At 39.0% G+C, this 25107-nt stretch overlaps 3 protein-coding genes across 3 annotated transcripts; 2 read left to right on the forward strand and 1 right to left on the reverse strand.

The window, feature by feature from the left end:
• Positions 1-245: 245 nt before the first annotated feature.
• On the forward strand, positions 246-6635 carry LOC140935834 (uncharacterized). The gene is made up of 4 exons (XM_073385410.1): positions 246-431; positions 1649-1699; positions 4412-4522; positions 5764-6635. Exons 1-4 carry the CDS (start codon positions 375-377, stop codon positions 5776-5778), a joined length of 234 nt encoding a protein of 77 aa, XP_073241511.1. The 5' UTR covers positions 246-374; the 3' UTR covers positions 5779-6635.
• A 963-nt stretch (positions 6636-7598) lies between these two features.
• LOC140935833 (growth arrest-specific protein 2-like) lies at positions 7599-13429 on the reverse strand. Its single transcript, XM_073385409.1, has 4 exons — positions 12403-13429; positions 11288-11380; positions 10029-10131; positions 7599-8968 (listed from the first exon to the last, which is right to left on the reverse strand). The coding sequence occupies exons 1-4, from the start codon at positions 12985-12987 to the stop codon at positions 8895-8897; spliced, it is 855 nt and encodes a 284-aa protein (XP_073241510.1). The 5' UTR covers positions 12988-13429; the 3' UTR covers positions 7599-8894.
• Positions 13430-15007: 1578 nt separating this feature from the next.
• On the forward strand, positions 15008-23433 carry LOC140934179 (uncharacterized). The gene is made up of 10 exons (XM_073383851.1): positions 15008-15082; positions 15867-15925; positions 17586-17756; positions 18630-18680; positions 18784-18834; positions 18961-20076; positions 20435-20553; positions 21218-21267; positions 21897-22042; positions 22997-23433. Exons 1-10 carry the CDS (start codon positions 15078-15080, stop codon positions 23431-23433), a joined length of 2205 nt encoding a protein of 734 aa, XP_073239952.1. The 5' UTR covers positions 15008-15077.
• The last annotated feature ends 1674 nt before the right edge of the window (positions 23434-25107 follow it).

Raw genomic sequence — 25107 nt, forward strand, 5'->3', positions numbered from 1 at the left:
CCGGAAGTGGAAATAAAGATTTGATAACTATGTATAAAGTAGTCGTTATTGTGCAATGAAAAACAGCGTCGACGTTTCTTTGTATTTTCATTAGTTGGTCCTCAACCGTGAAGGGGAGGCGGGGGGTATAAGGGAGGGGGCACGAATATTGAAAGTGCCCATTTTTGCAAAGCCGGCTCCATCTTCTTAAACCACCGAGTAGGCCTGGGACAGCAAAAGTGGAAGACAGCTGGTGACCCTTACATGACAACACTGTGATTCAGCAACGCCTTTCATTTTATTGTTGAGAGCAAGATTATTAAATCGAATGCGAATTAATAGGCACGTTGCTTGTTCCCTTTGCTTTGGCATGTAAGAATTCTACATTTGAAAAAATGGGGAATTGCCTCGATTGCTTAAGTCCACAACCAGAAGTGGAAAATGCCGATCCAGTGAGTATTAATGTCGTTGCTGATCTGACAGTCCAATGAATCAGAATCCATGCCATGCATTTTGTGTGAAAGCTTGTTAAGCTTATGCTAAAGTAAAAACTTAAATTTAGGGCTCGCTTTTGATTAACCAATTCTAAAAAATACCCTATATCAAAATATAATTTTCGAGGGTAATGAAAAAATATTTTAAAAAGCTTAAAAAACAAGCAAGAAAACAGTGGAAGAAGTATTGATCAGATCTGTCAGGTTTAAAGACACATCGTCATCCTGCATGTACCTGAGTTAAAATGAGATAAAGCTTAGTCTGTATTTTTTTTTATCTCTCTCACTCGCTCTAAAAAAAACATCTTTGACCAAACTCTCCTACCCTTATCCATTCTTATTTTAATTTCAAGTAGTAAATTATCTACAAAGGGCATGACCATCACGACAGTATGAAAGGGAAATAATGTGCGTGTTATTTTATTGTACTTTCATTGTAGTTACTGTTATGATAAGCCTTGGGACTATTAAAAATAAATTACTTTCTGCATTTCAGGTATCTTTGATGCAATAGACCTTATTCACGACCCGCCATCTTTGCACACGCTAAAGGACTGATGGGAAAAGAGCAATGTCACATAGTTTCTCAGGGGGCAAACAAATGATAAAAGCTGCCAACGCAAGAAATCGCCGTCGAGTTTGTTTGTGTTATCAAAACAAGACAACTACTTAATAGTGTAGCAAAGTACATTTTGAGTTTTGACAACATTTCAGGGCTGTGCTCTAGCAGAGCCCGGTGGCCCCTAGCCTGGCGCCTAACTTTTGCCCTCGGGTGACTAGAAAATCTGAGATGTTTCATACAAAACATATGCTGCGCACCCTAGATTTTACAGTTTCAGAGCACTGGGCTCCCTTCAATTTTCCTTAGAGCACAGCCTTGCATTTACGTCATTATTGTTTGCTGGGAGGACACTCTACAGTCACCACAGCATCCAGAGTAGTAACAATGATTACTTCTACCCATAATTTGCCATTATCGTCTTTATTATAAAAAGTTCTTTATTTTCAGTTGTCTAGAGTAAACAAACTGGACGGCAAAATTCTTGCATTGGTAGCTTTTATCATTTGTTTGTCCCCTGAGAAACCACGTGACATTGCTATTTTCCCATCAGTCCTTTAGCCTGTGCAAAGATGGCGGGTTGTGAATAAGGTCTATTCTCATATTTTTTTCGTAGGAAACTAGAAGACGTCAACAAGAGGAGGCTGCATTAAGACGGCAACAACAAGTAAGAGAGACCATTATTCTGTAGCCTGGAAAACAGCCATCTCTCCTTGCTCCTCCCGCCTCCAGAGACATTTGCCAGGAGAGACATCTGCTCATCAGCGACAGAAATTCCATACTGATGATGTAAATTATTGTTTACATAATAAATCTGGTAGTCATGGACTTCCAAATGTAAATCCGTTTGATTTATGTTTCTCGTGGTCGATTATGGTAATTAAAGTGTTTGTTTTCTGCTGTGAATGAGCTCCAGCAAATCACAAATGTTTTTTCTACAGAGAAATGTATTCCACAAATATTGACTGTTTTGTAGTAGACTCAGTGTGTTTACATTTGCCTTTTGTCACTGTTCATCTTTCAATTTACCTGTCATTTGTTAATAAAACAATATAACTATGCTGTTGATCAATCAGAGCTCCTGACCAGATTCTGAACAGATTTTACATCATCAGTATGGAATTTCTGTCACTGCGACACAGTCATCCCTCCTGGTGAAACGTCCCTAGTGATGAGGAGCAAGGAGAGGCAGCTGTTTTCGTAGGCTAATTATTCTGGTATTTCAGTATCCAACATTGATTTACTGTTTTCTGGCACTGTACAGCATCACCATATTTCGGAAAGATTTCAGAGTGCAACCAAGTGTAGTAACGAAATTCTCGTGTGCTGCATGGGAGTTTGATGTTGTGCTAAACTCAAGACAATAGGAGGTCCCAGAGCAAAAACTTAGCCAGATATATGACATCGCTTTAATATTTGCTCACTTTTTTGCCCATATAAGACAACTGGAGAAGTTTTCAATCGACACGAAATTTAGGGATTTAATAGTACACGGATCAATTACTGTACTAAAAAAGTCTTAAAAAAATCTATTGACAAATTTTGTTTTAATTGCTGTTTTCATGAAAGTAGTCTTAGAATTGCAAAAAGAGCTCAGCATTGCATTTTACCCTAATTTAGACATTTTCATGTGTTTCTTAATCACGCAAGTGTACTTGCGTTCAGCGGCTTCTAGAGTGTATAAGGGTCATTTGCAAACAAATGAGTGATAAAACCTTTTCGGAAACATGCAAAAAGTAGCAAATTTGTCTGTATTAAGTCCAGTCTTCAGTGCATGCATAACTTATACCCTTTTTATAGAAATTCCAAGATATCTTGAAATTCCTCTTAGGGATTTTTTTGAAACTCCACACAGCAGAAGACATTTATCTAAAGAATATGTAGGGTAAAGCATTTCAAAAGAAAATGCCCAACAGGGCTGAAATTCGATTTCGAGCTAAAACCATTGTGACGTCATTGCCATGTGACATTTATTCCGATCGCCTAAAAAATAATACCACGATAAAGTTCATTGTATTAGTAAACCCATGTCATAATCGTTTGCAATACAGATCGATTTGTTTAAGTATAAGAGATTCAAAGATGGAGGATGTTCCTATGAAATACTGGGTTGAGCCACCTTAACACTAAGTAGTCTACAAGTGTCCATGCAAGGGCTGATCCATACTCGTTTGCCTTTTGGGATTTCTGTAATTATGTGGATGTGGACTGTGCCTGTGTGTACAAAATAATATACCTGCCAACTTTTTCTGAGATATAAGCGTGATATTTTTATCCTGGGAGTGCTGGGATTTTTGAAGACGACACGATCATTTCGGAAGATTCCCGAAGAAGTCCGAAGTCTTCCGAAGACGTCCGAAGTCTGCCGAAGGCTAAGTTATCGAGTCCCAGTCTTAGGACGCGTATAAACGCGAGCTCGCTCCTAGTGCTTCTCACTTCAAAAATCAGAGATCGCGAGGAAGGTCAGTTGTCATTTATTCATTTTACACATGGTTTTCGTTCCTTACATGGGTCTGAGTTAACATATTTTTGGAAATTGTGTCAAGCAAGACGGCAACAACTCACATTTTTCAATCAGGCGTGAGAAATTGGCCCGCAAGCGTGAGCCGACGTGAGATCAAAGTTTTCAACCCGCAGGCGTGAGAGTTGGCAGGTATAAAATAATTGTTATTTTTGCAACGAAAATAAATTTAAGTAGGTTGATTGAATTATGTCGTCATAAATATTTACTAGTAATTAGTATCATATTTTTTATTTTAATCAGTGTTACTACCTTTTACAATAATTAATTATAACATTACCTTGGCACAGTTTGGATTGAAGCTGAAATCAACTCCAATGACTAAATTCTTGTGAAAATTTTGAAATCAATTCCAAATGATTTTTGAAAATTGTTCCGGGAGTCCAAGATTAAACAACATATCTACCATAAGGCCATTTTTCCAAAGTCCAATGCATGTGATTTTTCGTACCCTTATTTAAGCGAATTTCCAAAAAGAAACCGACTACTGAACTTTACCAAAGATAAACAAAAATGTTCCTAGAATGTAGCAGTGGGAAGCACCAAATCTTAGTGCCATCCTGCCAAGATCATGCATATCTTAGGAGATTACAGAGGGGAGTTATAATGAGCGGTTAGCTAATAATTTAGGATTCCGATGTGACATTGATCACCATTCACTGGACTATTTTGGGTGGAAATTGAATTCACCTTCTCACATTAATGGTCAGCGAACAAGTCATCCGGAGTTAAGAGTAATGTATGTGAAATTGTTCTGTATGCATGTGGTTGACCTTTTGGATTCACAGGTGTGTGACACACACTTAATGCATGTGAGCTGGCAGGTATAATTAATCAACACTTGTTTGTTGTGTTTAGGCTGATAGTCGTGGAGTTAAAGATCCAGAGAGACTTAAAAGACAACAGAAAAGAAGAGAGGAAGCTGAGAAACAAGCACTAAAACAAGGCCCATCAGAGGGAGGATTAAAGGTGAACATTGAGACTTTTTGTGTGTTTTCTTTATTTTTCATACTGTCATCTCTTGATATGCAGTCAATCCTATCACTTTTTGTATTATAATAATAATGATAAATTATAATAATTATAATAAATGTAATTTAGCACAGGTGACCTCTTCAGCATAAAATGCTGATATCAATGTGGGCCCAGTGGAAAAAAAAAACAACTGACCTAAATTATAATTGTGCATCACAAACCAACTTTGCATTCAGTATCTATTTCAAGAGTAGATATACTGTCAACCCTTTACACATGACACACGTTTTCACCAGTGACACCTCACTCAAACGTCAGATCCCCAAAAGATTCAGAACCCACGACTGTCTTGAAAACTCAGACTCAAACTTTGTTTGCCAGTTACAGTACGAAAACTGCAAAAACTTGAAAATTATATCTCAGGAATGTTTATTGTGTTATGACCAATCACAGCAAAGATCAGGACATGCGAACTATAGCCACAAAACCACAAACTAATTAACGTTATGGCTTGCAGTTCAGTTTTCTCACGCCTGATTGGCTTTTTTCTTGCAACACAAAAACATTCCAGAAATACTTCTGGTGTTCACAGTTTTCCCAGTTTGACTGTAATAATATATTGACACTTAAGAAAAAATTGTGCATATTGTGCAAGAATCTAGACACTGACGGTAATAAAATTACTGTTATGGCCAAGTGTGTAACTTGTTTGTTTTAGTGATGACCATGTCATGACATGGTAAAACTACATGTATCACAGGCTGAACTGTGTTGAATTCTCCCAGCTCCCTCTCATGTTTGTACCACTGTAAAGGCTATGCAAACACAGAGAAAGTTTACTATTGCTTAATGGCAAGAAAGAAAATGATGAAACAAGATTAAGTGTCTCTGTTTGATTTTTAAATTAATAAATAAATCAGTGATTGAAAGAAGCTGGTATTCTTACTTGCCCTTTGGAAAAGTAGTCCTCAAACTGCGGCAGTTGTGTTTACGTTTCAGTAATATTAATAGATTTGCCAGGGCCTTTGCCCAAGGGGTAAGAGATGAGTTTCCATTTTTTCGAGCCCAGTTTGTTCTCCTCATTAACTAATTAAAAGTACCATGATTAGAAGGGAGACCAGCACAGAGAATATTCTTATTGGTATCAGTGTCACCGAAGGTTAAAAATTAGAAGCTGTCTTCATGTTAATGATGGAAGTAACAATATTTTAATCTGACTCTTTTTCTCTTTGCAGTGGACTGTTGGCTGAAAGAGGCTTGAATCAAATCTCTTTGGATGGTATAATTTATTTTTAATTAAAGAAATCTTCAAAATTCAGCGTAGTATAAAATAATTATTCTTCTTCTCAATAAAATAGTCATGCATTGCCATGTATGTAGGACAAATTAGTTAACAAAACTGTATCCTAAGAAAGTGTAAAAGATATAAAGTGCAGTCAATTTGGTAGGCATACCAGTAAGCTGGTGTTTGAATTCTCCTTCTTCGTTAATATAATATTATTTGAAGTTAATCTTTTCACATTTTTTGCACATCATGAAATTACTATAATTAGGGTATTTTTCAGGGACAAACTGATCAGCGATAGTGTGTTGGAACATTGCACTGGATTTAAAGAGTAACATGCAATGATTACAGCATTGTAAAGGATCCAATTGGCTGCAAAGTATTGAAAGTATATAAAGAAAACTCTCCTCTCTGCAGAAAAGAATCGAACAGATTGCAGAAGAATAGCTCGTATGTGAGCCATGATAAAAGATTTTTAACTGAGAAGAGTGCTAATTTTTTATTGGCTTCTCTTAATAATTGGCTCCTGCTTCTCCCCAGTCTCCACAGCATGCTATGACATTACAATCTCGTACCCAGAGTCTTCAGGCTTTTTACCCGGCTGACCAAACAACCTGAAGACTCTGGGTACAAGATTGATGACAGAAAGAAGCCTCTGAGGAAGGGAGACTAGTGAAAAATCAATGATGATCAACGAGGATCTTTCTTGCTCATTTTTGCACATTTCAAATTTCTTTGAACCTCATTATTGGCTGTGTATATATTGAGGATCTAGAGCTGGTATATTATTCCGGATTTGAATTCAAGTGCCCTTGACAAATAGGGCTATCCATTGGCTTAAATGGCATAATATTTTATTTCTTTGTTTACCACTGCAAGTGATATTAAAACAGGGTGACAAAATTTACCTCCAATTACAAAAATAAATACGTGCAAACCAATTTTTCTTTGTGATTCTTCTTTATTAACTCCAATCTATACATGTCATAAAATTAAACTCCTCTTTGACTGAATTTTATTTTAGAAAATATAGAACATCCTTGGTAACAAAATTGTGCAACAGTACTAATTAAAACAAGCACTTATTTATTAAATAGTGAAGTTACTCAGATGTATTTAATTTATAAATATTAAATTCCAAATATCAATCTAAATAAAACAGCATTGCTTTAAAATCACAAACTTTGGTTCCTTAAAGGCAACATTTTTAACATGACTTGTTGTGTAGATTAGTCATGATTTTGCCCATTTCAGCTGCAGTATAACTAAATACCACTGACAAAATAATATTATATTAAGGCTGCAACACAACAATAAAGTGTACTCATGTATCATGAGATAAATATTGTCAGCTGAAAAAAAATGTATCACAACTTATATTCATGACAATAAAGTATAGTGTTACATGCTGACAAAACATAGTGGAAAATGTTATTCACACCAAATTAATACATACTGATCTGTTGTGATCAGATCATGCTAGTGTGTATATCATATTTAGCAAATTGTATCATTCCAACTTTTGACAAAATTCAGGTATCAAATATTTTCTGTTGGATGGAAGAAAAATGAACCTACAAAATTTACAAAAGCACCTCATAGTAAATTTTCTAGTTAGTATCAAAAAAAGGTTTTGTAAAAATACCAACCCTGTGAAAGAGTTTCCAAACTAGGGTATTAAGCTGCCAAGTGATACTTAGATAAAATTGGTTTTAGCTGGTTTGTCCTACATTTTGGAAAAGGTGTACAATTTGAAATAATAGAAATGTGTATGCCAATAAAGAAACAAATCCTTTGGTGGATATGAACCTCGAAGAATAAGCATCTCTCTTTTCTTAAAGTACCAAATTTTGCAAAAAGAGTCCCCAACATTTTAAACACAAGCTTTTGATTCCATTGTTGAATCTTTATCAACTTCCAATAATCAAAATGGGACCTAATTAATTGACCACTGATAAAATTAACACTGATGAAACAAAAAAATCTGTTCTTACCTGATGTCTGTTAACTTTCCTACAGGAAATTACACTGTTTTACCTCTACATTAATTTCTTGACATAAATTATCATAATTTTTGCAGGTCAAAATAAAAGATAACTAACTTTTCAAAAAGCAAGACTACTGTTACGGATACATAGTGTTTGGATTCTCTCTCAGCTCAAATTTAAAACTATCAGAGATGCATGCGTATGGAGGAAAAACTCTATGTTGAGCAACTTTTCACTTTTTAATAAAGGAAGCACTTGGTGGCTAAAGAGATCTCAGGCCGAGATTTTTTAAAATGTGGATTTTTTAATGCTATTCACTGCATAATCTCTATTCAATGGATAATGCAATGGACTTTCTTAATACTTATCCTCTGGATAGTGATTTATTCAGTGAAGGAGATATAAGCAGGTCAGCTTGTAAATTTTCCTCAATTTCAACTTTTTAATCCAACACTCAGCACTGTTTTTCATCTGATATCCAGAAACTTTCAAGCTAGCAGAACTGTACCTCGTTTTTTCAACCTGTCTTGGTTTCTATAGATATCAGATCAAACGCAGCATCTTGTCTGATTTCTTACATCGATACATATAAAAAGCAGTACTCTTGCATGGTTGTATTTCATTTTTTTATACTACTACATGAGTACTTTCTGCAATTTGATTGGCTTAGAGCAGTGGTATTTCAGCTTAATTTGATATACCTAAATGTGAAAATAACAAACCTTTTGCGGGTAGTAGTATAAACAAATAATAGCATGATTTGTATTGGCATAAATACCATGAGTGACATTTCAAAATTGTCTCAAATTTTACTCGACAAATGGCTTGTAAAATTACGTATAACAATTTCAAAAAATATATCACTCCTGGTATTTATGCCAAATATCTCTACAAATGATGCTATTACCTATATGAACGCACCCAATGAAATTTTGTAAATATTCTTCTTAAAATTTTTCTTTGGCCATTGTTGGCAATTCAATGAAAGGGTCTGTTGTATTAAAACACTGAAATTACTGTTCAGTATTTTGTTTTTGTAAGGTACCCAAAAAATTAAAGTTAAAGTTAACATTATGTGTATGGTATCAGTCTTTCATGTTGAAGCAGAGCATGCTGCCAATCCAGCCAGTTGATGATGATTATGGTGACTACAAGGCTGAGGTGATGCTATGGAAATAAGATAAAGCATCATTAGGTTACTACAAGGGAACCTTGGTAACATGAAGTGACAGATGACTGGGAATTGGGTTTTTCGTCTGTAGGGCTGCATACAATTTTTCTTTCCAATGGACAAGGTTAAAAATGTGGTATATAATTATGTTATAGGTAAAAACAATCTCAGGTTAAATCAGTATTTAACCTAGTTTTATTCAGTCGAATTTTCTTTGTTTCCTAACCTGAAAGGCGGAGCCAAAAGAAATCTTTTTTTCTTTTTTCTTCTTTTTATTTTTGTATGTTTATTGATAATCACATTAAATAATTACATTAACAATACTACAAAAACAAAGCAAAAAAAAACACTTTAACAAGAGTCACTAACAGAGTAAAGCAAAATTAATTAATTAAGAAATCTTGGTTTAACCTCTGAGAACAGATTGTAACTGCAACATGTACACATCTGAGCAGGTCACCATTTTTAGTCAGACAAATAAGAAATGTTGTTATTGTTATTTGCAGCTCTGCCTAGGAGGTGTACTTTTTACTGTAACTGGCATACTGTGAAGTTTAACAGTAAAATTGAATAAACACACTCTTTACAGTCAACTCTTGCCTTGTGGACACCCTGCTATAACAGACACCCTGATAATAAGGACAGCAGCTAAATTCCAGGCAGACATAAATTGCAGATGTTTGACTGAAATAAACTCCTGGTATCACAGACTCTCACTAAGGACACTAACTTAAGGTCCCAACAGTGTCCGCTCTAATGGCACTTGACTGTATTCACTTTAAACAAGAAGCTTTAATTAGCATAACAAACATACCTACCATATTTCCTCAAATATGAGTACCTATACTCTAACAACCTCCCCCACCAAGAAAAAAATTTATTAAGTAATTAAAATCTGTCAACAAAAGCACCAACATTTGAGCTGAACTAGACAAAAAGATTCCTCCTACCCTAGCATTTCTGACAGTAAAGATAATTATCACATAGAGGAAATGCTTATGAAAAAATAGCAAACCAAGATCATATAACATAATAAATATAATCATGTTTACTCACAAGTCAGTATCCTTCCAATTTTGTTAGGGTCATGCCTGCTAAGAAAGTTTTCCAGGGTGTCCCATCCTCCGCCAACTCTTACCATCACATGGTTTCTTAAAATCTACAAAGAGTAATTAACTTTCTTTTAGGACAACAGGCTTTTGTCATGTACACCGTCTGTCTTCAATGAAATAAATTTTTCTTACATAGATGTCAGTGTTTTTCTACTTGTGGTACCTTCCAAATACAAAAAGTTGTATTTTGCATATTTTTTAAGGGCCCATCGTTTTCTACTAGCTACTGATGTATTGGCTCAGTCAACTTCAGCTGAAATTTATTGTTTGCTTTCCGTTACATGTATCTGATAGGTTTACTTTTGTTAAATTACTTTTAATCCCGGGGGGGGGGGGTACTCCCATACATTGCCTATACGGGTATGTGCCGCCCAACGGGTTCTTGATTTTGAAGCTCCTGATTTAGAACAGGGTATCCATTTCAGAGGCATTTTCTAGAACGGGGTATAATATTTCGAACGCATGAAAGCTCCAGTTTTGTAAGCAGCCATTTGAAATTATTCAAGGACAGATTGCTTTTAAAAATACGGTTCAATGCGTTAACAAGCAAACTGTTGTACTCTTTGCACCTTAGAACGGAGTATAAAAAATTGGCCCATTTCTACAATGGGGTATCAGTTTTAGGGCGAATTCTAGAACGGGGTATCAATTTTAGGGGAAATTTTTTTTAGAACGGGGTGCCAATTTGGATTCCTGGGCGGCACATACCCACCCAAAAAATACCAAGTGGCCCCCCCCCCGGGCTTTTAATATAAACCGTCAAAGGGATTCTTTCCAACTGGACATGCATATTCATGATTCATTGATTCCTATCCTAGGTTCAAATTTTATTTCCGTTTAAGTCTCAAATGACACAATTTACTATCTCATTAGCACTAGCCCTTTGCTATCGGTAGTCATCTCACAACAGCTCAAGTTCCTTGCCCACATTTTCTGCATGGAAAAGGATGAACCCACCAACATCTACGCAATGTATGAGCCCCTCCAAGGGAGAAGACCCCAGGGAGACTGTAGAAGTCCTTTTCCAACCAAGTCCAGATATGGATGGACTCCAATAAGCACTTCTTAGAGGCTTATCTCCTTTTCACTCAGCCACAGTGAATTGTCCAAAACAGAGTCAGTTGGAGATGCTTTACAGTCAACTGCTTTTCAGTCAACCGATGATGATATAGCAATGAAGGATGATGGCTTTGAAACACTCACCCTGACAAAAATGTTTATTTTTCCTTCCACAATGTATCTCCCTTCCTTGATTTTTTCTATCCTCACATTATATTTTGCAGCTAGTCTTGCAACCTTAGAACAATAAACACTTCAAACTTTAGTTTAAGAACAAAATTTGCACAGCAAAGGAAAATTTAGCTCCTTAAATTGGAGCCATAAACTAACATTTTACAAGTGTGCACCAATTTCCACATAACTTAAGCCCCATTAGACACTGTACTTCATGAGTTGAATCAAATTTAGGGAATAAACATCCTGTGAAGTGCGACGTATGAATCTGTTTGAAATGATTCAGCCAGAACTAATGGATGTAGACCGACACTGATTCAGGTGCTGAAATTCAAGTGAGCCCAGCCAAATGAGTAAATTTTGATATATCTTTACTGCATTTTGACTTCTCTTTTTTGAATTTTTGGCTAGAATAAGATCAGTGTCTGGCATTGGCTAAACTGTTGTTGAAGTATTTTTATCTGACAATAAAAGTAGCAATATTAAAGATGCTTCTGTGGATAAACTACCTCCTGCATAAATGACAAAGCAAATTTTTGAGCAAAACAGTGTGCCTGAGATAATTTTTTACCTGAAAATAGACATTGTTACCTCCTTCAAAATACTTTTGAACGCCATGATATTTTGATTTTTGCCTATTTATGGGCAGTACACTTGATAAAAACTTTGCCAGTTATTGAGGACAGGTGACTTTCATCTTAATAGATGTAAATCACTGCCCGTTATGTAAAACAAAACATTCCAACTGACGTCTTTTCGAGTCTTTGAGTGTTCAGAATTGGCAGCTATACAATATTATTGACACTTTCACTAACTCATTAAATTTTAAGTGGTGTACATTCCTGCAATAATTTCGACAATAACAGCCACGTAGGAGCATTTTGCTCGCTTTTTAATTCAAATATGCGATACAAAACAAGCCAAGGGGTAAGGCGTATGTCCCGCATTCGATGACCACGGGACAGCTTTCATAATTTAAAATCCCTGGCAAGACTTCCCCACTAAGCTGTACTTTTCGAAGTTGAATATATTTCGTTATTCTTTCAGTGATATTAAAAATACAGAGCAGAATATTGGCTTCTTACCTCAGCATCAATGCTCATTGCTTTGGATATTCTCTTTTCCTTCTTGGTTGGTTTTAAATCTGGCTTCTTCTGCTCCTCGGCAGCGATTTCGTCATCAATTTCTTTTTCCAGTTTGATCAGTTTCGGAGGATCAATCCCATAATCTGCTGCCACTCTGGCCACATCAAGTAAACAAAGGACCACTTCTCTCGGCTGTTTTTGTAGAACTAGTCCATCTGATTCAAACAAGACGGAGTCCTGAAGCTCGATTTGCCGACACCACTGCAAGAAATGGGCTGCATTGTCCCGAGCGAAGAACGTCCCAGATTTGGCATTCTGATGAAACTTCTCAGTGAAAGGAGCTAATGGTTTTACATGCTTCCCCGCCTTGATGCTTTCTCGAGCCGCTGTTTGCACAATTTGAGCGAGTTTACAAACCAGGACACCATTTTCTAAACAGTCCATAAAGTTCTCGGCTGTAATTTTTTCTTTTAAAACTCTTGAAAGCCATTCCGCTAAATCTTCTTTCAGAGGAAGTAAGTCTTGCTCGGATCGCTCGGCAATTTTCGTAGTGAAATCCATGTTTTCTCCTCCTCCTTCATCCATGTTTACTACGAGCAATGCCCTCTGTAAATATTGTTCTTAATGACACCGTGAAAGGGTTTTATCTCTTATTTATATTACTCGCAATAAACAGAGCCAAATACTGAGAGCCCACACTGAGCGAAATTTCGATGTAAACATCCGATGACTGTCACATCTGGCTGATCCTGACTGACTTTTTCTAGCAAGTACTGGCAAGTTAAAGGCGCATCATTATTCTGAAATAGTTTTAAAAACTGAAAATGAAAACTACTGTCTGAAAAAAGCTGCGTAATTTGCAATCAAAATGCTGAAATGTTAATTTCTCAGGAGACTTTTGAACAGGTTGTTGAGGGCATAAAACATTTTTTTTCCGCGTTTGGCGGGAAATCGCGGGCTCGTCGAAAGAACTGACCAATCACAAGCGTCTCACAAGTGGAACGGGACCGAACCCGACCTTCACCTTTCCTCGGACGTAAACGTAAAACAATTTTAACAGACGGAGCATGTTGCAAGAATTTAATGATTTCAAAAAAGAGAATAAAACTTCAAGAACATGTAATTGAATCTGCTGAGTCATACCCGGTCATCTTTTTTCGTGGTGGTTGTACGACTGATGAGCGCTGTGAAGTTTGGCCAGTGCGGCCAACAGGGGCCCCAGTTAAGTGCCGTTTTTAGTGTTGCGGTGACGACACTAAAACTCTTGTAGCTTTATAGGTTTGCAACCACGTGACAACGCGGCAAGAAGAATTTACATGAAAAAGGTGTATAGTTCCCATGGCCAGAGGAGAGAAATGCTTTTGTTCTTGACCACTAACATGGCGGCCGTGAAGTCACGTGCAAACGAGCAATCTTCGGAAAATTCTTAGCCTGTTACAGCCGCGTCTCCCCGCTCCTCGCCTCTTGGGACATTTTGCAGGAGACAAAACGTCCCTAGCGGCGAGGAACGAGGAGAGAAAGCTGTACTTGTAGGCTAGAAAATTATGTATTAAAAGTCAGTTAATTAATCTTCATTTATATTTGCCCATTTATGAAGTAATGGAAATGCATTCGGGAACCGATGTCGCAAAAATGTTTGGAATTTAAAGAAAAATACTCTGGAAAATTCTAAAAATAATGATAAAACAGGACTTAGTATCTTCGACAAGATCGTCGATAACACAAGTGATAACATTGAAGTACGAAGTCTTGGTATTATGCACCTGTCATCGGCTAGCCTGCGTGGCAGGCATTTGAAAGGGAAGGGAAAGGGGGCTTTTGACGCGAGAGAAACGCGAAGGGGCGCGCTACTACTCCCTCGTTCCTCGCGCGCCTTTAACCCAGGGCCTCACTTAAGATCTTGCCCTCTTCGTATTATCCCTCTATGTCCTAATCTCGGTTTAGCTTGTCCCCAGAGGTAGGAAGCCGGGGCGCATCAGGGGAATATATCACGGATATGTCTATCCCTGGGAAGGGGAAAATTCGCAGCATTTTTTGGAATTCAAAGGAAAGGGGTGAGGGGATTTTTTTAAAAAAGATGTAAAATCGCAGAACCCGCAACCACGGAGACATCTCCGGGATTTACTGCTTTCCCCAACCCACAAATACCTGGACGAACGATCAGTGCGGGGGTGCTTTTTTGCAGCTTTTTGACTGATCTTTTCATGGCTTTTAAGCCAAATTTATTACACGGCTGCTTTTATGTAGTCTTTGTTTGAACGGTTGCGCGCGACAAAACCGCAAACTACACAGGCTACAACTACTAACACTACTGTCTCACACCAGGATCATAAAAAAGTTTCGACAATTACTTGAAACGCAGTCATCTGAAGTGGATATCAAGGGGATTTTTCATTGAGTAGCACTTGATTTGTCTTGTTAATTGTCTTGTACTGGTGATTAACATTACTTTTCCTGTTATTAAGGCCATCAAGTCAAAAGGTTGTTGTATATTTTCTCTTGCAGCCACAAGCAATAGTTTATGTTTGGGATTTTTGAAACATGACCTTACGTTAAAAACAGAAACCACTTCAAGCCGAGTTCCGATTCGTCAGGTTCTCTCCACGTTACAGAGAAACTTTCGACTCTTCGCTTTTGTGATGTGAGCGGTTGATTACCTACTACACCAAGAAAATATGAAGTAAGTGAATATTTTTTTTCTGATTCTTTTATTCCTTTTGCTGATAGGACGAGCGATCATGAGCGAGATAAAAAAAAAGTTCCACTTGATATAAAGGCTTGACGAAAATAATAGAACCAGTCGGCGAGGGGTTATCAAAATATTTCTGTTTTTCACTCTCTGCAATACCTGTTAAGCGAGCTCGTGTGTGTTTAGTCAACTTGACTTTCTTGCAAAAGCCGGACTGTTTTAATTAAAACTAACAGCAAAAGGAATAACGTTAAAATACGGTTTACAACATAGCAACAACAAAAATAATAAAGTTTGATCTTGGTTAAAAATTACAGGGCAGTGCATTATTTGGAAATTGTGCCATTGATCAGTTTTAGAATTTTATTACATAAAACAACCCTAAAGCTATAAACAACACTCTTAATCGAAAATATAATCCATGCTTTTTAAAATATAATAAAAAATAAAGCATTGTAAGGCGGCAAAGATGCAACCTGACTTAGGAATACTCTCCAAAATGTTTATACCATCATGGTCTGCTTCACTTGCCCAAAATGGTGCCACATGACTTTCTTTCTCGACTCCGTTAGCATATCGTTAACATTATATTTTAAGTGTTGGAAATACTTCAACCTGCCTGGAAAGACGAGTAAAAAGGTCACCCAAGATTTTCACAAGCAAAATTGGTAGATTTTGAAGAACTGCCCTTTCATGGATTCATCTTTTAAAGGCGATGCCTGTTGTGCTGTGTTACTTGAAATTTTGAAGAGTGTTTTTATACGTTTCCTTTTAGGTTGCTTATGATATTTACAAGTCTTTTGACTGTGGCGTATGTTTCCTGCGTAGAGCAAGGTTGGTTTTTCTTCAAGCAATTCTTTGTTGTGTACACCCCAGCCATTCTTTCAGGTTTTCTAGAAGTACCATTAGGCAGCCGATTTCGCAAAAATAACGCGACCACAGTAACGACGGCGCGCGCAGATCTAAAAACAGGCTTTACCAATGGCAGAGCGGCCGCAAATTGAACAAGGCCTGGAAGTCGCATTCAATCCTTTCTGCGCCCTTTCTCGTTCTCATGTAACGTTATGTTGTCTGGTAAATCTGCCGATTGGCGTTTTTGAGGACGAGCGTGAAAAGCTGGTTGGTGTTGTATCGAATTGCTATATAGGACTGTTTGGGGGACGCATCCGTTTTTTTTTTATACCAGGGAGTTTATTCAACAACGTTGACTAGAGCCACAAAAACGTCTTAGGCTGCGTGCAAACGGCGGGGCGCAACAACTGCCAACATTGTTGCGCCAACAACGTTGGGAGTTGTTGCGTGCGTGTTGGCAGTGGTGTGCAAACAGATGCAACAACTTCCAACAAGTTTGGGACCTGCAGTGCATCGTGGGCAGAATACAACCCATAAGTCTTGGTAATCCATGCGTAATGAGCGTTCGCGGCCCCAACAATGTTGGAAGAGCTGTACAAACAGATCTAACACTGTTAAGCTACGCTTCGGCGATCACGGAACAAAAGAAATGTTAGGAGTTGTTGGCTGAAAAGTTTGACCGGTTTCAAACTTTGCGCAACAACATCCAACAACATGCAACAAGGTGTGCAAACGGACGCAACATGTAACATCCAACAAGGCTGGGATTTGTTGGCCAACAATATTGCGTCCGTTTGCACGGGGCTTTAATACTGTTTTCACGCTGCTTTATTCCATTTCGTTCAATTCGTCAGGAGCTAAATTCGAAAAAACTGTATCAGAAGTTTAGGAAAAGAATGAGAAAGTCTTGTCTTGTGTTCACGTCCTCCACAAAATGTGAAATTAGGCACTTTCACGTCGTAATCGTAAAGAGACGGCAACGAAATAAAGAAAAATAAAAGCGTGATGTGTTACTATTGCTTTTTTGACGTCGTTGTCGTCACCGTCGTCTTTGCTTCAGCTCCCTATTAGCTTTATATTACCAGGCTTCGCGGGAAGCTGGTCAAGGATTTGACCCCCAAACCGCCATTCTTGTATAGGAATTTGACATAACACTGACCCAATTCTAGTTTCCAGAGCATAGGTATGGTTTCGTTTGGTCACGTGGCGCCCTCGGACAGGAGAAGCCATTACGCATGCGCTGGTTAATATAATGAATGACGAAAAAGGAGGCTCTGTACTGAATGAAGTCTTGAAATCGAAACAAACCTCAAAACGTTAGTTTGGTAATATGGAAAACACGGAGATAATAGTAAATTATAAAGGATTTAAAAGGGATTTATGATGAGGGAGATTGCATGACAAGGATCAAACCACAAATTTGGCAAAATTTAGGCCGATTTTTTCAAGCTGCAGAAACGGTGACGTACCTCGTGTAGAGCGCAAAGTAAAGCGAGGACAGAGCAGTGCAGGTAATTGCTAAGTGGAGCTCTTGTTCTTTTCGTTAACCTAAGCGGGTGGCTTGAACGTAGGGATTTTTTTTGAAAGATGACTATTTTTTAATTCCTACCTGTATTTACCAACATATATTTTTTGGATCAAGACAAGAAACGCGTCAAAGAGGCTTTTACTGAAAGACTTGTAAATGCCATCAAACTTCACAAGGACGGTCAAGGGCACTCCGTGATTAATCCTGCATCTTTAGCTCTCTTCAGTGGAAACAGCGGAGAGGAAGTGAACGTGCTGAGATCTCAAAAGCACAGCCGAAACGTCCGTGGTATCTCCCATTCACACATCAGTAAACACGATAAAGGTAGGCTGGCATGCATATAATTGAAATATTCAAACGCCCATTTTCAGGAGTGTTTTAAGTCTTGCTGAAGGGCACAAATGGTATTATCTCCCTGCCTTGTGGCCTTGCTAATCTCTGATTTGGAAAATCCTTATGAATCAAATGAGATCTTAGTCTGAAATAAGGGACCTCCCCGCCTCAACTGTTTAGAGTGGTACGTTTTCTTCTTATGTGTTAGAGTGTAGCTTTACCTTTTCAACCTCTTACGAACTGAATTTTCAGAGTCCATTCACAGCTGCACAATTAGTGGCTAGCTTTACAAAGAACATTTTTTCCTCTTAACCTGAGAAAGCAAATCAGCTAAAGTAAAGCCTGATATCTTCTAACGGCCTCAAAGGGCAACCTCTCCTTAACATTCCTATTCTCTGTCCCTGCGGACAGTCCATACAGTTTTTCTCATTTTAAAGACCCCGATCTCACCTCTCATCTCTCACTTCTTGCCCCATAGTATATACCACCCAAATGCCAAAATAACCTTCCCGCAAAAAGCTGTTTAAGACTCATAAACAATAATGCACAAACTGACCTACCAACTAGACATTCGCTTCCGTTTATAAACATTCCCATTTTTGTAAACTGTTGGTTTCTGTATAGTTTGATTTTTCATTATGCATGAATTTGCTATATAATAAAAATTTTTATACCCAAAAAGGTTTTTATCCCCCCTCCCCAAAAAAGGTCATTACAATATCCGCCATTTTTCTGGAAACTGTCACCTACAAGGTGGACATTACGTTATAGGAAGGTTCGACCCATTTGATTGTTCATGACACGTGCCTTACTTTGTATACACAGTGCCATGCGTACAGCGAAGAAGCAAAGTCCAAGGGGGAAGTGCAAAAAGAGGTAAATAGCGCATACGTCCTCTAACAGTATCGTAAGTAAATTTATACCTTTATAATACATATGACCATAATAACATTATTATTTTTACATCCTTTTCTTTCAGCTTTTAGCGCTTCATATGGTCTAGATGCTCCATTTGACTTTTCCATTCCGAGTAAGTCACACATCATCACGCCATTGCAACCCCCGACTGTCTTCCATTCTGTTATTCGTACTGTCTATCTGTAAAATATTACGAAAATGCTCACGCCTTTGTGACTTAATATTATTAAATTCACAGCTATATCTAGTACCCTAGATGATGTGCTTTGTCCTGGAGTAGCTGGGCTTCCTGCAACGGTTTTCATCGGAGCTACACCAGCAACTGTACCAACCGTAGCAACTGCTACTCCAAAGCCAACTGCCGCAACTCCTAAAGTGACTGTGTCACCAGCGGTTGCTGCTGCAAACTCTGCTGCTGCGGCAAAAGCGGCAGCTAAATCCAAAGCAGTGCAAGCAGCAAAACAAGCTGTCGCCGCAGCAAAGGCAGCAGCAGCTAATGCAGCTGCAAAGGCAAAGGCAGCCATGGCTGCAAAAAAGGCGGCTGCAGCCAAAGCTGCGGCAGCGAGACAAGCAGCGACGCAAGCAAAGGCTGCAGCAGCAGCGCAAGCTCGGGCTGCTGCCAAAGCTATGGCTGTGGCAAAAGCAGCTGCAGCAGCTAAGAAGGCTGCCGCGGCTAAGGCGCAAGCAACGAAGAAATCAGCGGCGGCTGCGAAGGCAGCAATAGCTGCCAGGAAAGCAAACGCTGTCAGGGCAGCAGCTGCAGCTAAAGCAAAGGCAGTTCAGAAAGCAGCACAAAGAGCAAAGGCAAATGCTGCAATCAAAGCAGCAGCTAAGCTTCAAGCACGAGCAGCCGCGGTCAAGGCAGCTGTTGCCACCAGAGCAGCCGCAGCTAGGTCAAGAAAGGCATCGAAGACTGCTGCAGCTGTCAAAGCTGCGGCAAAAGCAAAAGCGGCAGCTGCTGCAAAGGCGCAAGTAGCAGCAAATGCAGCCAAAGTAGCTAAGAAACAAGCAGCTGTCAAAGCAGCGGTAGCCAATGCAAAGGCAGCTTCAGCAAAAAACGCTGCGGCGGCTTCCAAGGCTGCAGCTAAAGCGCAAGCAGCAAAAGCGGCCCAGGCAGCAGCAGCCGCAAAAAACGCAGGCAAACCAACCCTAGCTCCAACAACAGTGGCAGTAATAACGTCACCAAGGACTTCATCACCATCGCCAGGGTCTTCAGTTAAACCAGGGGTGCTCACCGGTACCAAAAAGCCCAGTTTAAGCACACCCATAACGGCAAAAATTGCTGCAACTACACAACCAGTGGTGGCGACAACCCCAAGACCGAGGACAAAAGCTTCTGTTACAAACAGGCCAGGTTGGTAGCCTTATTTTAGTTAACCTTTCTTAGCCAGACGCTTTGTTTTGAATAATTCGGACAATCGTAATAGGATAATTGTTTGTTCTCTTGCCATTCTTTATTCTTTATGCAAATCAGCAATTCTAAATAACTTCATTCTGCTGTAAACTAGACATTTACCACCAAATGAAGTTGAACGATGTACGGACCGTTTTTGCGGCACAAACGGTCTTTGAATAATATTGTTTTTTATTATGTTGTGAAGGTTTAACCAAAATGGGAACGCACGCACAACAAAACATTGCGATTTCACGTCTTCAGCGACTGTCAATTTTATGGTCGTGCCTTTCAATTAGTTATTGTACTGCTTTCAAAGGTTCCCCTGTGAAATCCTTTAATGCTGTGGTGCGAATACCCAGTGGCAAACACCATCCCGCGCTGAACAACAAACAATCTTCTGAGTTCAAGAGGCTTGAAAAACAACTATGTAGTAAGGTAAGAAATAAGCTTCCATTTTCCTTCAAAACGTACTCCGCTTAAATCTGATTTGTTCTTGTTTTTAGTTATTATGGCGGTTTCTTTCAAAACAAACTTTATTCTGTTTTTGTGAAGTTCTTGATAGTGACAGAAGCTTACGGCGGACACTCGATAGAAGTGGGTAGAGAAGTAGTCCGCGTAGCTGGCGGTATTTTTGTTTTTGTTTTTTTTTCTCTTTTGTGGTTCGCAAAGTAAGAGTTAGAGCAGCGCGAATGATGAAGCAGGTTCAAAACAGGAAACGATAGGGGAGGGGCGTGGGGAGAAGGCCCCCTCGCCCATCGTTTTGCTTTTCATCCTCGGTTCAGCTTTCGCGCGGTTGTATCTCTTACTTTACGAACCACAAAATAAAAAACCCACCAACATATTCCCAGCTACTCGGGCTACTAGAGAAGGAACAAGAGATTTGCTCATTTTTGGTCTTTTTCGCTTTTGCTCCGTTGTTTATGGTCACCGGTTCAGTCTTTGCTTCCATTACTTCTATCGCTCGTTTTTTATTAAAAGTAGTGACAGGGTGAGGAACAGCTTTATTTATCTCACTGAATGACGTAACCGATGTAGACTTCTTTTTAAACTGTCTCGGTCAGTCTTGAATAAGTGTCTGACAAACTGTTTTCTCCGTTAGGTTAAGTCAGCTATAAAAGCAGTAACACAATGTCGTGTTCAAAGTTTCCGGTAGGTGGTGACATCAAACATTATTCAGTTTAACTTGAATGAAAACGCATATTGCTTAGCTGGTCACTCATAAAGTCAGAGTTCGGATTTCACTGAAGCCTGCATTTCACTTCGGCTCTTTTTTATCCTCCATGTTTAATTATCATTACGGTAAATGGATAACATTTCTAAGTGCGATGATCAAATTTGCCGTTTATATGCTTCGTCCGCACCGTATATATTTAATTCTTTCTCTCTTGGAAGGCTGTGAAGTACTGTGCTAGGACGTCTGTGAGCGACCGTTGCGTTACAAGTGTGAGACAGAGAAACACAATGCAAGTAAAAGCCGAAGCTAAGACGTTATTTTGGGAAATGTAGGTGCAACCATTAGGAACGACGGCATTTTCATGGGCGAACGTTAACCTGTTGTAAACTCTGGGCCTCCGAGGGTGTTTACACATCATTTGTTACTTAACCTCTCTATTCCTATTATGTCAAGTTGTGGTCTTACTGGATGACCTCCCCCCCCCCCCCTTATCTGAAGGTCTGGATCCGTCATTGGCAGTGAACCCTGCTCTTGAGACTCCTGCTCAGAATGGAGGTTAAATAAGTTCGCACTATACTACTAAGTTTCTTTTGTTTCTTCGCAGACCTGGAAGTCTGTTAGTGGACTTTTATCTGAAGTTTCTTAGCACCATATCTAACCCCGTGCAGCTGTTGCTTAATCTACTTAAAACCGGATATATTGGAAGTATTCCAGTTGACAAGCTGCCAAAGAGACTATACAACGGGACAGGTACGTAGATAGGGGCGTCTGTGTACCTTGTACTAGCGCATAGGTTTAGACTAAAGTCGCGTTGAATAGAGGCTACAAAAGTGAATATAGTACCGCATGCATAGCAATTAGATCAGTCCTGTAGTCCTTTGCAGACGCCTAAAATCGCCTCAACAAGGGCGTAGCTAGAAATTTTCCAGAGGTACGCACAATTTCCCAAGTCAACCCAATCCCGTCTCCTTATTCATTTTAACGAGGGTGACTTGATAACATTGCCCCTTGTTATCGGTATTATGACCACACAGTGTTTTTCAGGCAGCGGTATTTACGGCTTTTCGCATGTGACGAAAGCTGCAAAACGCCTTATTTCCCTTGAAATTATATCTGAAGGAGGTTAAAGGGAACTTATATATTAGGTAAATGCGTGCCTCTTTTCAACTGTCCCTTATACCGTCTTTCCTCTCTCTTGGTTTTTCTATTTTATGAAAGAAGCTCTATTCGGTATGTCTTTCCTGCCGACAAAAGCTATACTTTATAATTTGAACGAATAAGGAATGAAAAACAGATGGCATGACTAGGATGAGAGGAGAAAAAGAGTAAAACAAGCCAGCGCCTTTAGTATTTAAATTTACGGGGAAATGTCAAAATGAGAGTGGACAAGCATGGGCGGCACACGGCGGCCATATTGTCCCAGGAGACTGAAACCACCCTCTACCTCGTAGTGAAAAATTGGGAGCGAGGCTAGACAGGTAATACAAAGCTGCTTTAGTCTCTCGGGACAAAATATTTGCCTTGTGAGAAAGGCCCATGGCGTCATACTCAGTTCAAGTTCATAGCCCTGAAATAAAATTGAAGCTTATCAGGTCGTTATTTCTAGGTCGTATATGAGAGGGCTCAAAAAATCCTTTAGCGTTATCACATTAACTATCTTGACTGGAAGTTGCTTCAATCTCATATTTTTTTCTTCTGTTTTAGGAGTCACGTTTCCTTCAGGTTTTTCTGGCTGCAAGCCTGTAGGCTGTCCAAACCCCTGTGTTCCTCCTACATGCAGTACAGTGTGTTCAACTGGAATTCAATGCTCCAATCCTGTTACCAGCTTACCATTTGTTTCGACTCCAGTAGTTGCTCCCACAGTACCAGTAATTCCTATGTCATACCCTGAACCGCCAATATATTTTCCAGCTCCATACCCTGCTACTCAACCCATGCCTGTTCCTGCCCCCTGCCCCGTGCAGTGCGTACAACATACGCCACAGTTCTGCCCCGCCTACTGTCCCAGGAGATGCTGTCGAGCGGGTGTACCATTGACAAGGGCAGGCAAGAGAAGCGGAATTAAGAGACCTTATCACAGGCTGGTTCTGAAGACAAAACGTAATCATGATCATCAGAAGCAACTTAAGAACAAGCCGTGAAAAGACATAACAAAACCGAAATTTGACTAGGAAAACAGTAGTAAAAAAAAAGGAAGAGTGAGAAAATGGCGGAGACCTCTACCTGGTGAGGTATGACATGAAATGAAAGAAAAATTATCTAGTGGCTGGTAGCTCAAGAACTCTTCGTTTCCAAAAGCCTTATAGACCTCTTTCATAATGGCGGCTTAGTAATATATTCTTTATATGTATGATAATTAGCCTTTCTGACCTCGTTAGCATGTGCACAATACAAAAGAATTCTTACTTTCAAACGAGACCAGCAAGGCTCATTTACATGCATATAAAAGAATAAATAAATGAGCCACCATTACGCAAGCGGTCTCGTCGGGTTAGGAGTAGCATGTACTGCAGAAGCAACACTAACCACCCACAAAATAGCCAAATGGACCAGAATAAGAGTATAAACATGGTCGAATTTGTCCAGTGGACCAATTTTTGGACGAAAACATACCGTTCTCTTAGATGTGTAAATCCAACGCCCCATCTTTAATAAATTATGTTTTGTAACTTCAGTTTCATCGATTTTCCTTTATTCTGTAAGGGGCGGTGTTAGTTGAAGGGTATATAGAGCGGTAAACTGAATAATGGCCCATATTTAGCCATGTGTATGCCTTGAAGAGCCATCTCTTGGTAACCTCGACCCTTATCCAAAAACAGCATTGCAAAAGCCCTAGAGAAAGACATTTCAGGTTTCTCAAGTAAACTATAATACTAAAACCGCAGAGTTTCACCTTGTTAAACACCCGTATAAAACTGTTTCATTGTCAGGGAGGACGATGCACAAGTTTCATAAATGGTAAAGCAATCAACCCATATATATAATTCTTATCAATTAAACGGATAGCTAAACTTGTTCGCCGGCAAACGTCTGTAAACAGAAACTTCATTGAACATGTTGAATCACATTTGACACTCCCACATCGACAGTATTGATTTGCGTCCAACTTTTTTCCAGCCAAAAGTGATCTCAGCATCATTTTTTTTTTCTTTTTAACTAAGGGATAGTTTACACTCAGGCATAGCTTTGAAAGAGACTTTCGTCGGGTCAATGTGAACTGTACCGACCTTTCCATCCTGCTTGTTGTCCTCGGGTGTGTGTGTGCGTGCGTGTGGGAGGGAAGGGCGGGGGGGGGGAAGTACTCCCATATATCGGCTAGATAGGTATGTACAAATGTCCAATAGGGTATGGCTTTTGAGGGTCTTTATCCTAAAATAGGATAGCATCAATTTTGCCCTTGTTAGCGTTGTGTTCTCGATGTGATCCTTAGATAGACTACTAGTAAATTACATCCTCTAAAATTCAGGTGCTTGAATGAATGCCCAGCAACATGAGAAAAAATAGCTATCGTTTAGAGTATTAGGAAAGCCTTTTAATGAAAGTTTGCGTGTTAGTTTATGGTTTTTTCCTTGAATGTCTTTTTCGGGTTTGGGCTTTAAATAGGATATCAATATTTTCATGACTTTTAACTCTCGATAATGGAAGCAGAGGACAGTTATGTTGAAGGGCCCATTCTCCTACAAAAAATGGCAAATTCTGCATCCTCGACTCAATGCACTAATAATTGGTAGGTTCGGTTAGTAGTAAATTTTTCCTGTAATATCATTCTGTAAGACTATATATTTTGTAACTTGAACTCGTTTTTCTATAATTCT

This window comes from Porites lutea, chromosome 4 (assembly GCF_958299795.1).
Source record: "Porites lutea chromosome 4, jaPorLute2.1, whole genome shotgun sequence".
In the NCBI taxonomy this organism is placed as follows: domain Eukaryota; kingdom Metazoa; phylum Cnidaria; class Anthozoa; order Scleractinia; family Poritidae; genus Porites; species Porites lutea.